Genomic DNA, 14289 nt, shown 5'->3' on the forward strand with positions numbered 1-14289 from the left:
ACTGAAGGTATGATATACCTATTGATACTGGGTGACAGAAAAGCTGGTTAAAGAAAAAAACATGCTGAACAAAACAAAGTTTTTACTTTAGAGTGACACCAGGGGTGAAATCTGTCTTTTTTTCTTTTTTTTTTTACTGGTGTAGTGACTAGTATAAAATATTAATGTAATATTTTGTGATAACAGCTGAGAGATGCAGAGAGGAAATCTTGTCCTGGTGGCAGATTATCTAATGAGGGGATATACTGGTAGTTTTTAATCTGTTTTTTAATTCATTGCAACTCAGATAATTTGTTCTGTATGTACTTATGTACACTAATATGGCCTCCTGTGCACTAATCATGGTGTCTAATCAGTGTCTTGATATGACACACCTGTGAGGTGGGATGGATTATCTCAGCAAAGGAGAAGTGCTCACTATCACAGATTTAGACAGATTTGTGAACAATATTTGAGAGAAATGGTGGTATTGTGTATGTGGAAAAAGTTTTAGATCTTTGAGTTCATCTCATAAAAAATGGGAGCAAAAACAAAAGTGTTGCGTTTATATTTTTGTTGAGTGTAGTTGTGCTTTTCACAGTTGTCCATAAGAAGATTTCTGAGAAAATCTTCATCAAGCAAGCTACAAACTCTTCCTGTAAAATAAAATGCTTAAACTTGAAGAATTCAAAACTTCAGAAATAGATGTTGCTGTTCAGACTATAAAAGATGAATGTAAGAAAAATTGATTGCCAAACTGATTTGGGTGATTTCATTTTTCTCTCTTTCCTGCTCTTGACTCTTTGATTGCATTTATTGATGTTGTATCTGTGCTCAAATACCTTTTATGACTCACATAAGTAAATCTAAACAACAATAGCTGTTGGCAAAAATACAATGTACAAAAAATAAAACTTTGCACAAGATCTTCACAATGGAAATAGATGAAATAACATCCTAACTGTTTTGTGCAAACAATGGGAGAACTTGAAACATAAATAAATTGGAAATATATTTTGCTAAATACCAACATAAATAATAGCATGCAGTGGGATGATTAAAATTCCCACTTCTGAGCACAAACTGTATCCATGAGTAGAAGTAACGGATAATAAATGCCATAATAATATCCTTTCTTCATGCAAAAAAGGGCTAAATTGGCTTCTTTAGTTTCTTATGAATAGGGATTTCTGTTTTGGTCTTGTTATTTTTGCCCTGTCACAAGACATTCGTGCCATTTCACACGCAGGAAAGCATTTAGGAAAGAATACCGTTTACCCACAATGATTCACTGGCAAATCACAGGTTTTTTTTCTAATTGTCTCCATACGATCAGACAAGTGTCCGTGCATTTCCAGCATTCACATGCAGACACTCTGGCAGACAAACACGTAACAGGCACAACATTTGGAAAACAATCTTTTTGTGTTTGTGTCCTATGTGCACGTCATCACACTTTCCAACTGTCTGCTTCAAAGAGTTAACATACACTTGTATCCTTAGGCGTACAGTGAACTTTTACTGTAAGTGAAGGCAGTGAATAAATGACAGTGGTATGAAGGTTTTGAGTTCATTCAGTACGTGACAGATTTAAAGCGTCATTTCACAAGTATTTTCTTATCTCTAGTTGTAACTGGCCCTGCAGAGAGCATTGGTTTAACAAGTTTTTAGATCTGCATTGTTATTCCAGTTCCTTTGAAGTAAATGTATTTATAGTGCTTTAAACACTGAATAATAACAGTTTTAAATCTAAATTCAAAACTACGACAACAGATATTTTCAGGTCTGTAAAACAACCTCCAGAGTCCACGTTCACTATTTATGGTTCAGTTTGTATTTCAGGATCATAGTTTCACATGTCATCTTTTCATATTTTGCATTTTTAGTGCTCTTTCCTGAAAATAAATAGCTATTAATATCAGTCAAATACATATTTTTTTTGAACACTTTTCTCCTTGTTAAAATGAACTCTTAGGTCTTCTATGCAAGCTGCCTATTATTAGCCTAGCTTAGCTAGACTGTATTCCCGTTATAAGGGATATACGGGAATACGGTCTAGCCCTCCTCCATTGACACATTTTGACAGATTTTCAAGCTCCGAGCAGATCAGACCGAACCAATCAGAGCACCAGAGGCGGGAGTTAACGATGCGTCATCTTCAGGGCCGAGTTGGCGACCGCAACAGAGCGAGGTTTCTCTCGTGCGCTTTCCTCTGTTTTGCACGGGCTGAATTTGTCCTTAAAACCTCAACAAGAAGCAGCTCTTAAAGCTTTTCTTTTTAAAAAGGATGTATTTTTAATTCCGGCAGGCTGTACGATAGAATGCGTAATGCTGCCCTCCACTGTTGAAAGGGAGAGCTTAGATTTTCCTCAGGACCCCTGTACGGCGAAGGAAGCTGTTAAAACTACAAAACATCATGGCGGAAAGGCAATTGTTAGGTCGCTTAGTGATTGCGTCACACATGTGTTACGCTGATTGGCTCTCTCCAATTCAAGCTGTGATCGGTAGTCCCGCCTCTGGGCTAGATTTGGTTCAATGGAGCAGTTCCAGACTGACTTTATGTGTATTTGTAATACACAATATAAAGGCTGTCTGGTCCCCAGGCAAGCCTATTATGACCTCATTTCAGAGGTTGGTAGCATTTGTCTGAAAAAGTGCATGTAAAATCTCTGCTGAAGTAATTACATTTACTTGGGCTGGAAACACAACCACGATCTTCTCTTGAATCCTAAACAAGTTTTTTTTTTGCTTTTTTGTAAACGTTGAGTGAAAGTAAAAAAATTCTAAGTATATTGCTCTTACACCACCACAGCACCTTCAACGTTAAAAAAAGTATTAAATGTACTGCATGCATGCACATTATTGTAAGCAAGGAGCTCGGACATCCATAGGGAGCCCATAGCAGAGTCGCTGCTCCTTCATGTCGATAGGAGTTGGTTCAGGCATCTGATTAGAAAGCCTCCTAGGCAACTCCTTCTGGGTGTTTTCCAGGCCTGTCGGGGAAGATGCCCCTCGGCAGACCCACATATCATCTGACCTTGGAACGCTTTGGGATCCACCAGGAGGAAGTAGAAATGCAGCTAGTGTTTGCAGCTTTGACTGCATGTATCCCCAAGGAAGTAAAATCGAGGTTTAACACTGATGTAAGAAGAGCATTTCTTTCTCTTATAAACTGGAAAGATTGCATCTGACATTTCAGTAACATTTGTATGGATCGGCTCAGACAAAAGGAGCAAATGTCTAATATGGTCGGTTGGGTTGGAGGACCTGTTGATTTTAGTTCACAGTAAAGGAAAGTAAGGGAGGTGGTTATACAACTTTAAAGAGAAATGAGTTGACCAAAATAGTGCAATGCAAGGAACTTAGAGAAAAGAATTTGTGGAGGCAGGGAACTTGGAGCACTGCCCATTTTTACACTTGTGTACACCTGGCTGCAGAAAGTAGGCATGGTTGTCAGCTAAGAATTAGGTCGAAGTGGGCCTCCTGAGGTTTGCAGAAGAAGTTTTTCCTTCACAGCAAAGCACATATTGACGTTTGATGAGTTGTCAGAAAGACGGAAAAACACAAGCCTCTAGAGCGCAGAGTGACAAGAGGAAATTACTGGCTGATCACTTTTGTTACCGTGTTTCTTTCCTCAACATTCATTCAAAAAAATCCCTACTGTGCAGCCTGATGATGCAGTAAGAGACAGCAGATGTTCTCTCTTCCTGCCACTTCATAATGTCTGTCTCCCTGAACTGGAAATGAAACCTTCTGAGTCAGAGCAGAATTGTGTTGGCTGTGGGAATCCAATAAAGCAACGCTGGACTTTCAGACAGCCTCTCATAACATCGTAAGAGCCCACAGCTGTCATAATATTGGAAGTCACTCAATTCCTGTTCGTAACAATGATCAAACCACATCAAAAAAGAAAAAAACACATCTCTTCCTGAGTCTGCAGAGGAAAGGTACAGAATTTTAATTTTGTTTTTACAGACCACAAGAATAACTCATCAAGCAGTTTGTCATGGATTATAATCCATGTCTCATAATTATGAGACAGTGCCAGATTTAAAAAAAGACTGAACAATTAATTTTCAAAGAAATTACTCAGAGTTATAGAAAATGTAGGTCATGAGTTAATGAAATGATAAATACATGCGACTTTAGAAGTTTGCTGTTCTAAAGAAAAGAGAAGTGGCTTGCTCATTTGGTATTAACATTCTTCATTTACAGTGAAATGGGCACTTGATAAAACTTGTCTGTCATGAACAAAATGCCTTTGTGAAATACATAGTGGGCGTCTGACTGCAGACCATCTCACCTGGGAGGTCCACCCATTACTATTATTAGGTGAAAGATTGATAGCTTCACTAAAAGCAGATGCCTATTTTAACTGCTCACAGCTTATCTAAGGAATGCACATACGAATGAGTCACCTCAGGAACAAGGGAGCAAAAACAGACTCCTACTACTTATAGTATGTGGGAGGGACACTAAAGATCTATGACAAGCAAAACACACCAGTTCATATTTGGACCCTAAGCACCAGTAAAGTACATTCCACATCTGGATCTGGATCTTGATTTTTGTGATTCAACATTTCTTACGGAAATAATGTACAGAAACCTCAACATGGAAGTGTGGAAAGCACAGACTCAAGTGAGATAACTCTATACTTAAAGTTCCACATAGGAGGAAGTCATAGAGCATATGGTTCATACAAAAGCTGAAGCATACATGCACACACAAACTTGCGATTTATTCCCTCCACATCTCGAATAACATTTTACTCATAGTCCCAGCTGCCAGTAAGTTTAAGTCTAAATGTTAAGTGCTATTGGAAACTCTGTTTGTATGGTTTTTTTTAGTGTTTCATGGCTGTGTGTACTCTCCAGCCCCCGCATGGAGGGCATGTGCCGGTAGACGTAAATGTATATTTATAAACCAAACAAAGACATAGTGCTGTTGGTGAGTCATAAAGAAAGAGGGAATCCAGAGGTCTCGGAGTTCAGCGGTGGAGCTTTTCCATTCAAGTGCTCAAGTACAGCATTATTTATAAAATGATAGCGGACAAAATAAGGAAGGTTGAACACAATATAGACGGACAAAAAATAAAGAAGAGCAATAAAAGCAAATAAAAAAGTTCTGCTGTATCCAGTGCAAACACAAAACCATATAAAGGCACAAAGAAAATTAAGAAGAATCTATAGGTAGCTCGTAGTATATAGTCTGAACTTAACTACACTGTATCAGCCAATCAGTGTCCAGTATTTAAATTGTCCATCCTTTAAGGTCCTAGTGAACAAGACCATCGAATTAGTTCAATAAAACTATTAATTATCCTGTCTCTGTAGCCGAGCTGCACTAGACAACCCACGGCAACGAATTTAATTCTCTGCCAGGGTGGGTCTAGTTACCCTCCATAAGGCTCGAGGCTGGATTCTCCTAAAACTGGCCGGACGAATCACCACGAAGTGTAGAGTCAGAAGGCGGGCGTAACGAAGTGACGACAGAGGCGCGACGATTCTGACAGAAACAACCGGTGCACAATAAACAGTTATCTTTCGACTCGGCTTTGGCCACAGCCCTTAAAGATTTGAAGCTAAAATTCAACTTGAAAGATAAACAAAGGACGGCACTGAAGTGTTTCATTGAGAAGAAAGACGTATTTGGACTTATGCTGACAGGATATGGCAAATCCTTAATATACCAGTTGGCTCCGCTGGTTGGGAAGCTAATGGGACTTAGACACAATCCGCCGGCGTTCTGGGAACTACGTCAGCCTTTTCGTTGCGCTGATTGGTTGTATACCTACCCAACTGCTGCAGAGTGATTTAAAAGACAACCTTTTAGCCCGCCTCCCTCCCTGTCGAGCGTTCCTAGACCCTTGTGCCTTCAGAACATGGGTCTAGCACGGCTAGGCTACTGTCTCTGTGCTTTAGAAGTCAAATCACACAGGCAGAGGTCTGACCTCTACTGTTTAAAAGAGCTATCTGACCCGAAGTTGCACCGCTTTCCAGCCAAGTGGAGCAATCCAGTGATCCGTGATCATGTAACAGAGACTCCACATGGGGCACTGACACACATTCCTCTGCACCTGAAATGCCAGCCTACTTCCTTTAGTCTTTAAGGTTTTAAGGGGTGTTTGTTCTACTTGGAAGGATTGCTCTGACCCACAATCTGTTACTGGTGTAGGCCTGTAACGGGTATGAAATTTTTTTTACAGGTGATTTTGTCCAAATAGATTCAATTTTATACCAGTCCTCTGCTTTGAACACATTATAATGTTGACAGAAATGTCAGCATTATATGGAGAATAAGAAAAACAGGTTTATTGGTAAATTGATGGTCTGTTTTTCTGTCTAAATTTGTTTTTCTTTCTAAAATGTGTTTGTCTAAGTGCACGCATGTTCAATTGTGCATCAGTAACAAGTTTGTCATAATGATAGATAGATAGATAGATAGATAGATAGATAGATAGATAGATAGATAGATAGATAGATAGATAGATAGATAGATAGATAGATAGATAGATAGATAGATAGATAGATAGTGAGGCTAATATTGGACTGTAAGCTGCTTCTGACAGACATTTTTAGAACAAAAGGTGCAAAATAATTGGCTGAATTCCATTTTAAGAAGCCTATTCTTAACAAGTGACTGAGAATAATGAAACCCCATCTGACATACATTCCCGTGTGCCTGAATAAAAAAGTCTAGTAATCCTTTAAGCCAATAAATACAGGACAGAGACACAGAGATGAAGGACAGAAGTCAAACACGGTTACATGAGCTGCCTCAGAAAATATTGCATGGGTGTGGAGAGCATTTACTCATTCTATTTGCACTGCAGTGATTCAGCACTCAGTTTAAAGGAAAGCTTACAGTCAGGCATGCGGGGAAAGACAGAGTATTAGGGGTGATTGAGGTTTCTTTTCACACGGCTGTGTGTGGAAATATACCAACTGAAGATTAGATAATGAATATAGATTGTTCTGGATGAAACAGTGAATTTCTCTAGTAATAACCAGACTGTCTCAACAAAATATAAAGAAGTGCTGACACTCACTTTCTGCAAGGAAGATGTTCACATTATATAACATACATGGAGCCCGACATACAATTAAAACAAATTAACCTTTGCCAGTGTTTGGATTGATGAATACAACAAGCAACTTTCTTTTGACTACAGAAGCAGGAGTGATGGAAGGTATAAGTACTTCTAAACTTACTCCATATTTTAGCACCACTACATTTCAGGTGGAAATGTTGAACTTTTTACTCCACTGCATTTATATACCATCTTAATATGAGAAACTGATTATCAGCTTACAAAATGTACATTAAAATGTTCTTGTTTACATTATAATAACACTGTACATCAAATCAGCCATACACTAGTATAAAGACCCTGATAGACTGAGCAGATTTAACTCATAATACTCATGTATACATCTGCTTAGATAATATACTGACCTCAGAACTTTTACTTGTAATTGAGTATGCTAATAGTGAGGTATACCGGTACCTCTATTAATTCTTTTACCAAAGGACAACATCTTAATACTTTTTTCATCTCTTTAAAGGATAAATTCTTGAGACATCGAGAAAGATCGAAAAGTAGGATCTTATGACATCATAGCAAGAAATGCAGCATTTTAATATAAGTTTGTTTTGAACCTTTAAACCTGACTTCTCATACTTTATAACTCATGGAGTTTAATGTCCAAACCAGACAAAACCTTCATTTTGATATTTTTGCCCTACATATTCTTAGTATTTGTACTTCTTGGTATAATATTTCTGACATACTTACAACCATCATAGTAAAATTGCAACTAAATGCACAGATGCTTCTATTGTATTTGTTTTAATACATACCAGGACATATTTACATCTTTGTAAACATTAAAAAAGAATGCCTAAGTGTGACTTTAAAGCTACTTCTAAGGAGGAAAAACCAAGCAAAGACTACAGTGGCCTTTATTGTCTTGAAAATAGTCAAGAAGCACATGATGAAGCATCACTAGATATTCCCCACCCGAAGCCAGCAGCGTTTTATGTTTTCAAAGACTCGCATCATGTGTTCATTTCGTGTGAAGCTTTATGCCTGGGAGATGCGGACAAGATCAATTTATCTGAAAGTTCATCTCAAGGATATGGTGCTCTTGCATGAGTTAACTCTCATGTTGGTTTTTAACAGTTAAACGCGACACAGTAGTGCTTCTGTGCTGCTCTTGAATAGGAAACGCTCTCTTCGACTGCCTGAGTAAGTCATTATTCGATTTCTTGATTAACAAAAAAGACAAAAGAAACTTTGCAAAGCTTCAAAAAAAGAAGCGTTCAGTTCTCTCACTCTCTTTTTAGCATTCTCTCTCTTCATTGTGTGCAGTCAGGCCTTTATCAAGTAGAGGCTTCTAATTCCTGAAGTGAAATCCTCTTAGGATCTCTGCTCTATTTCTGTTTGGTCTGTAGGGTCTTTTTTGAAATCTCCATTGGACCAAGCTCATTGGCTGGAGAAGACACACGCATGCACACGAAAACACACACCATCCAGCAACAGATAGCTCAGTGAAGTGATCGAGTGTAGACCAGTGCAAGGTTAGCTACTGACGCAAAGGAGGACTTTACTGTGACTGTGGGAGGTAAGAAACTTTCTCTTAACAGTTGAGCAAAATCAGCTGAAGCTTGTGTACAAATGTCCAGAGATTTGAAAAGTAGTTTAGTTTCACATGGATGTAGCATGAGAGATGTTTTTTAAACCTCTATGTTTTTACAGACATTGGGTGAGACCATCTTAATTTTTCATTTTGCTAATTTTCCATTTGCACTGTGTCACAACATTAGGTATACAAATGACATATTTTGCAATTTTCTGTTAAATTGTTTTCTTGCTAAAGTAGACGTTTCTGCACAGAATAAGAACAAAGAATTCTTTCTTTTGGTCGTGAATCTAGTCATGGGTTTGTGTGCACCCTGAAGTCAGCTGTTTACAATCATTTATTGTCAGTGCTTCCACAGATGCAGAAACATAACTGAAGCATTTACACATAGCTTCATTTGCTCATGCTGGAACTAATCACAGAAGACTTGTGAAATGGGAATTAGAGAGATGGCCGTAAAGATCATCAGACCAGGCCAACATCGTGACTGTAAGCAGGGAGATAGGACTCCACTAATTGAAGCACTGGGGATAGGCCATTAATCCAATTGGATATCGGCTCTGTATACGTCATAGCATCTAACAATGCAGAAAATGACACTACAGCCATTGCAAAGCAGCGTGTGTGGTGCCAAGTATATCCAAAAAGAGACAGAAATTTTATATCTGCGTTAGTTGTACATTTATACAAGTGCAGCTATTGCAGTTTACGAGTGCATAACATCACACATCATAACATGAAGCATGAAAGTATATGATTATATATCAACGTATGTTTCACTTGTGTTGTATGCACACATATCTATCTATCTATCTATCTATCTATCTATCTATCTATCTATATATATATATATATATATATATATATATATATATATATATAGATATAATTTATGCTGAAATTATTACATTATTGTTTTATTATATGATTTTGCTTTGTTATTTCTTCTTCATGGTTCTATGATTTTGGTCTGTCCCGTCTTCAAACGGTAGCTTCAAGGCCAGCAAAGAGCAATACAGATCTGTTGCAGTTCACTAATCCTCTTAGACTGCATTAATTTAATTAAATGTCAAGGAACTCGCTTGGTATCCAGAAGCTCTGTCACAGTGCAAAGATTTCAAATCTGTAGCTCTACAAGTCTATGACTGGACAGTAACAACAAACACGTTTCTCAGTTCAAAAAGGGCAAGGTTATAATTGGTATTTCAAACATTAAAAGGCCTCAGAATGCAGATCATGTCCACGTCATGTAAATGAATTGTTGAGTCTGATTCTTCTTTTCTTTTGTCTTACAGGCAGCTAACTGGAAAAATGTCTAACAACCTGATCGATATGGAAGAGACCGTGACCCACACAGGTGAGAGCATGAACTGCTTTCAAATGTCACACAGTACCTGCTTTGTGATTTGTGCTTATGAGTCAGATGGATCTTTCTGTTTACGCTATTGATTTAACAGAACTGTGTTCATTTGAGGATAAAACAAACTGTACACTGAGAAACAGATAGAAAGAAGCCACAGCATAATAGAGTGCAGATCTGTAGTTCTCTGGCAGTTTAAAACACGCTCTAATCTTCTTTTCTTATGCAACACTGGAGTAATTAGTGCACTTCCTGGAGGGTTAACATAATCCCCAAACTAAAACAGGACACGTTACCCACCAATGCCTTATACTGCAGCTGCAAATCATTATTTTACAAACAAGCTTGAAATCCTATATTCAATTTCCAGTATTACTGTTTAGTTGTTCATTAAAACAAAAACAGCTGCGGCATGAAACTACAGCCAAGTTACTCTTGCTGGACTATGACTGAATCCTTATTGCCAGTATATGTTTCCTGTCTGTCTGTTTTATCCCTACCTGGCTGTAGTAGTAAAAGTCACAGACATTCGGTCATGATCCTCCTTAATACAACAGCTACTTGCTTTTTCCGTAGGTCCAAAAGGAGTCATCAATGACTGGCGGAGGTTTAAGTTGGAAAGTATGGACCAGCAAAACTTGCCTCCTGCAAAGAGGGAACTGCTGAGACAGATGTCGTCACCCAGCAAGTCAAGAGATGACACCAGAGCAAACCTGAACCGCAAGGTACGACCCAGTATCCACTTATTGCAGACTCACATTACATTATTAGCGAACACTGATGCAAATATTACAAAACCACAGTAAGTATATATTGAAAGTATTGTTTCAACGTCATTTTTTAGATGAGCGTCCAGGAGTATGAACTGCTGAAGGAGGAGGACGAAGGATGTCTTAAGAAGTACAGAAGACGATGTATGCAAGAGATGCATGACAAGCTCAGCTTTGGGCCCAAGTTTGAAGGTGTGCATGACCTGGACAGTGGGGAGGCCTTCCTGGAAGTCATTGAGAAAGAGCATCACACCACAGTAGTGGTTGTCCACATTTACAAGATCGGGATCAAAGGTTGTGAGGAGCTCAACAACTGCTTTGACTGCTTGGCCACTGAGTACCCCACCGTAAAGTTCTGCAGGATTGACGCTGTCGCATCTGGTGCTGCCGAGCGTTTCTCGGATGAATTTTTGCCTACACTGCTGGTGTACAAGGCTGGAGAGCTACTAGGGAACTTCCTAGCCTGCACACAGCATTTAAATGAGGAGTTCTTTGCCACCGACGTTGAGGCCTTCCTCAACAGCTATGGCCTGCTGCCGGAGAAAGAGCTGCCCGGGATGGATGATGAAGAAGAAAATGATATAGAGTAAACAAAGAGGCCGTGTCACGTCCTGGAAAGAGATCTAATCAAGACAATTTATCAAATAAGACAAGTTACCCTTTCGGTCTTCAGCAAATAGGAAAACCATAACATCTCCACTAGCTCACTAGTGATTGAGAATCATTCTCTGAAAGAGAAATTTTACATCCATTTGATGAAGAATCCGGAGTGTCCCACATATGGGTGCTTCTGTTTATGGGTTTGGGTTACAGTAAGGTGAGGAGATACAGCTTATATTTTATACTGGCCACATGGAACTATAATTGCATTGTTTTATTTTGAAATGTTAGTATTGCATATTGTATGTACTTATAAAAAAGTTTATTCATAGTATTTTGTAGCATTTAATTTAATCTGAGCACAAGTTATTTATAAAAACCAGCGTTAACACAGCTGACACACCCAAATGTTCTACATTATTAAACACTTGAGTATCTGATGTTTAGGTGGTATTCAGCCAAAATTTGTAAAAACCTTTAGAGCGCTTAACTGAACAGCAACTCTTAGACTTAAGAGGCCAAAGCACTTTTAATGTGGAAATCTTTTTGTGTAAACATGTCCTCGAACATAGAACTTAACCTGATTCTTAAGCCAATGTGGTGGGAAGTGAGTATTGTGTCTGAAAAAAAACATTCATGAGGTTTATTTTCATCAATAAAATGTAAACAACAAGGAGTTCATTCAATCATTTCTGTGTCTTTTATATTGTGAAAGTGAAAGAAAGTCTTGCAAAATGCAAGGATGAAACTGTGAGTCCTGGTTTTATTTTTCTCAACGTGAAACTCATTCAACAAGTCCTTGACTCAACACAATGTCAGCATCATCATCATGTTTGAATTAGATAAGAATGTGGGTAATATTTTAAACTGAATGCTGGAACAGGACAAAACACATTCTCTTGATTTATGATAACCTCCTGCCCACAATAAAAAGAAGTACATTTTTTTGCTGCATGCCATTGTTTCATTTTCATTTTCCTGTTGGTTGCCATGACAACACTCATCACGACGCACAAGAAAGTCGTTTTTACATTAATTTTTGTGTTCACTGTTAAACTCGTGAGTTTAAGAGATGTTGGGAGCATAGGAGCAGAAAGTAGCATCAATCTTCTGAAATGATTCTGTGCAATAAAATAAATTAGCATATTTTCCAAATTGTCAATATCTTCTTCTTCTTGAAATATCTTGTGCGTGGTTGTTACAGACTGAGCATTGCAAAATGCATCTCCAACTCATTTGCCGGCACTCTACCACTACCATTATCAGGAAATTCATCCTACAATGATACTCCATTATAACATCCTCAAGTGGCTGCATTTTATGAAGGTGATATAGTTTGAAAGTTTCCTTTCAAAACTTTTGTCTGAGTCTCAGTGTATGAATTCTCTTTCCTTAGGAATGCTTCTTTGTATACAGGGCCATGCCAGTTTTGCAAGAATTGTAGTATAGTGTATTTAAAACAGAAGCACCAAGGTAAGAAAATGTGCATATCTCTCTGCTCTTTAGTGGAAGCTGGTTGTCACATGCTAAATAACTCCATCTTTCTTGTAGCACAGACTTGACTTCCCTGTGACTCCAGTGAGCTCCAGGCATGCCAAAACCACATCATAAAAGCCAGTTAAGACTTTTAAGACTTGCAACGCGATCCCACAATTTGATAGGCAAATTAAGTTGTCTCATACCTGCAGAACCTGCCAAAACACTTAACCACACAAGCACATTCACCGCTACTGTAGGAAACAGGGTTTAAAAAAAGTCTAGACCACTCATTCTTATAAATCCTTATAGAATTTATGTGCAAGTTTTGTATTATCAATATAAAATCACTTCAGATTTGTCTTTTAAACCTTGATAAACTTGGCTGCTTGCTCTTTAATGTTAAATTTCTCCTTAAAATATTAATCACTATAGCAACAAATTTCCTTTCCTTAACATAATATCAGACAGTCGTATGTAATGCTTCATCAAAAAGTCCCAACATTTTGGAAACAACATTTGGAAAACATAAGTATTATCCCTTGGCAAATAATTTACTGATAAGAAGAAAGAAAAAACAACAACTATTTGGTGGTTGTAGGTAGGTTGTTGACAGCTACAAACCACATTTACCTACACTTTAAAATACAACAACTGGGATATTCATCAAGAAGAAACAGTGCTTCATTCTTGTTCTTAGGAAAAGATCTTCCTTCATTTGTTCTTTCTCAAGGCACTGCTGATCTGTTCACCTTCTCACTAATGAAGATTTGAACAGCAGCAGTTCAAACCCTCAGTAGTTCTACCTGCTCTCTCCTCACGTGACACCCCCATAAAAACACATTCAGTCAAGAAATGTACTGTCTAGTATGCTTAATCAGATATCAAAGTCATTTATGAAACCAAATTTAATGACACCATCCACACACACAGACACACAGATCAGGAGTTACATCAAATATCCACTCAAAAACACACCCACATTATGAAACAGCTTCCATTCTTCACACACCCAACATATCACACTGTATTTGGAGAGTGGCTCCCCTTCCAGCCGCAGTATAAATGGGCAGTGGTCAGAGGCGACGTACTGTATCAAGTCCTAATGGGATGATTAATGACGGTTATAATCATCAGTGCTTCCAGTGAAAAGCATCCTTAATTTGGAGTTTTTCCTCTTACATTTGCAATTCTGTAACCAATCTAGACACTTTCATATTTCTCCAGAAAATTAATTGAAGAAGTGGTTTATGATGATACATTTTTATCTGCTTACCAAGAAAACAACACTGATGACACAGTTGTTCTAAGTAATTGTGGTCTGTGAGTTATTGGCGATGTGTCTATCTTGGTTTTATCACATTTGGGTCACTGATCATAATATCTTGACTGAAAGACTTAAGCGGTTAGGACTTTCCAGCTGGTTTGCATCTAAAGGAATGAATATATTCTTTGTTTC

The 14289-nt window shown here is 38.1% G+C and overlaps 1 protein-coding gene across 1 annotated transcript; it reads left to right on the plus strand.

Moving 5' to 3' along the window:
* The first annotated feature begins 8479 nt into the window (after window positions 1-8479).
* On the plus strand, window positions 8480-12035 carry pdcb (phosducin b). The gene is made up of 4 exons (XM_051947687.1): window positions 8480-8606; window positions 9920-9981; window positions 10561-10709; window positions 10829-12035. The coding sequence occupies exons 2-4, from the start codon at window positions 9936-9938 to the stop codon at window positions 11342-11344; spliced, it is 711 nt and encodes a 236-aa protein (XP_051803647.1). The 5' UTR covers window positions 8480-8606; window positions 9920-9935; the 3' UTR covers window positions 11345-12035.
* Window positions 12036-14289: the final 2254 nt, after the last annotated feature.

This window comes from Acanthochromis polyacanthus, chromosome 4 (assembly GCF_021347895.1).
Source record: "Acanthochromis polyacanthus isolate Apoly-LR-REF ecotype Palm Island chromosome 4, KAUST_Apoly_ChrSc, whole genome shotgun sequence".
In the NCBI taxonomy this organism is placed as follows: domain Eukaryota; kingdom Metazoa; phylum Chordata; class Actinopteri; family Pomacentridae; genus Acanthochromis; species Acanthochromis polyacanthus.

Excerpts from the sequence above, each read along its gene's own strand:
- pdcb (XM_051947687.1), top strand. The coding sequence starts at position 9,936 with ATGTCTAACAACCTGATCGATATGGAAGAGACCGTGACCCACACAG. Across the intron at positions 9,982-10,560 it reads AGAGACCGTGACCCACACAG|GTCCAAAAGGAGTCATCAAT; the intron begins GTGAGAGCATGA and ends CTTTTTCCGTAG. Across the intron at positions 10,710-10,828 it reads GAGCAAACCTGAACCGCAAG|ATGAGCGTCCAGGAGTATGA; the intron begins GTACGACCCAGT and ends GTCATTTTTTAG.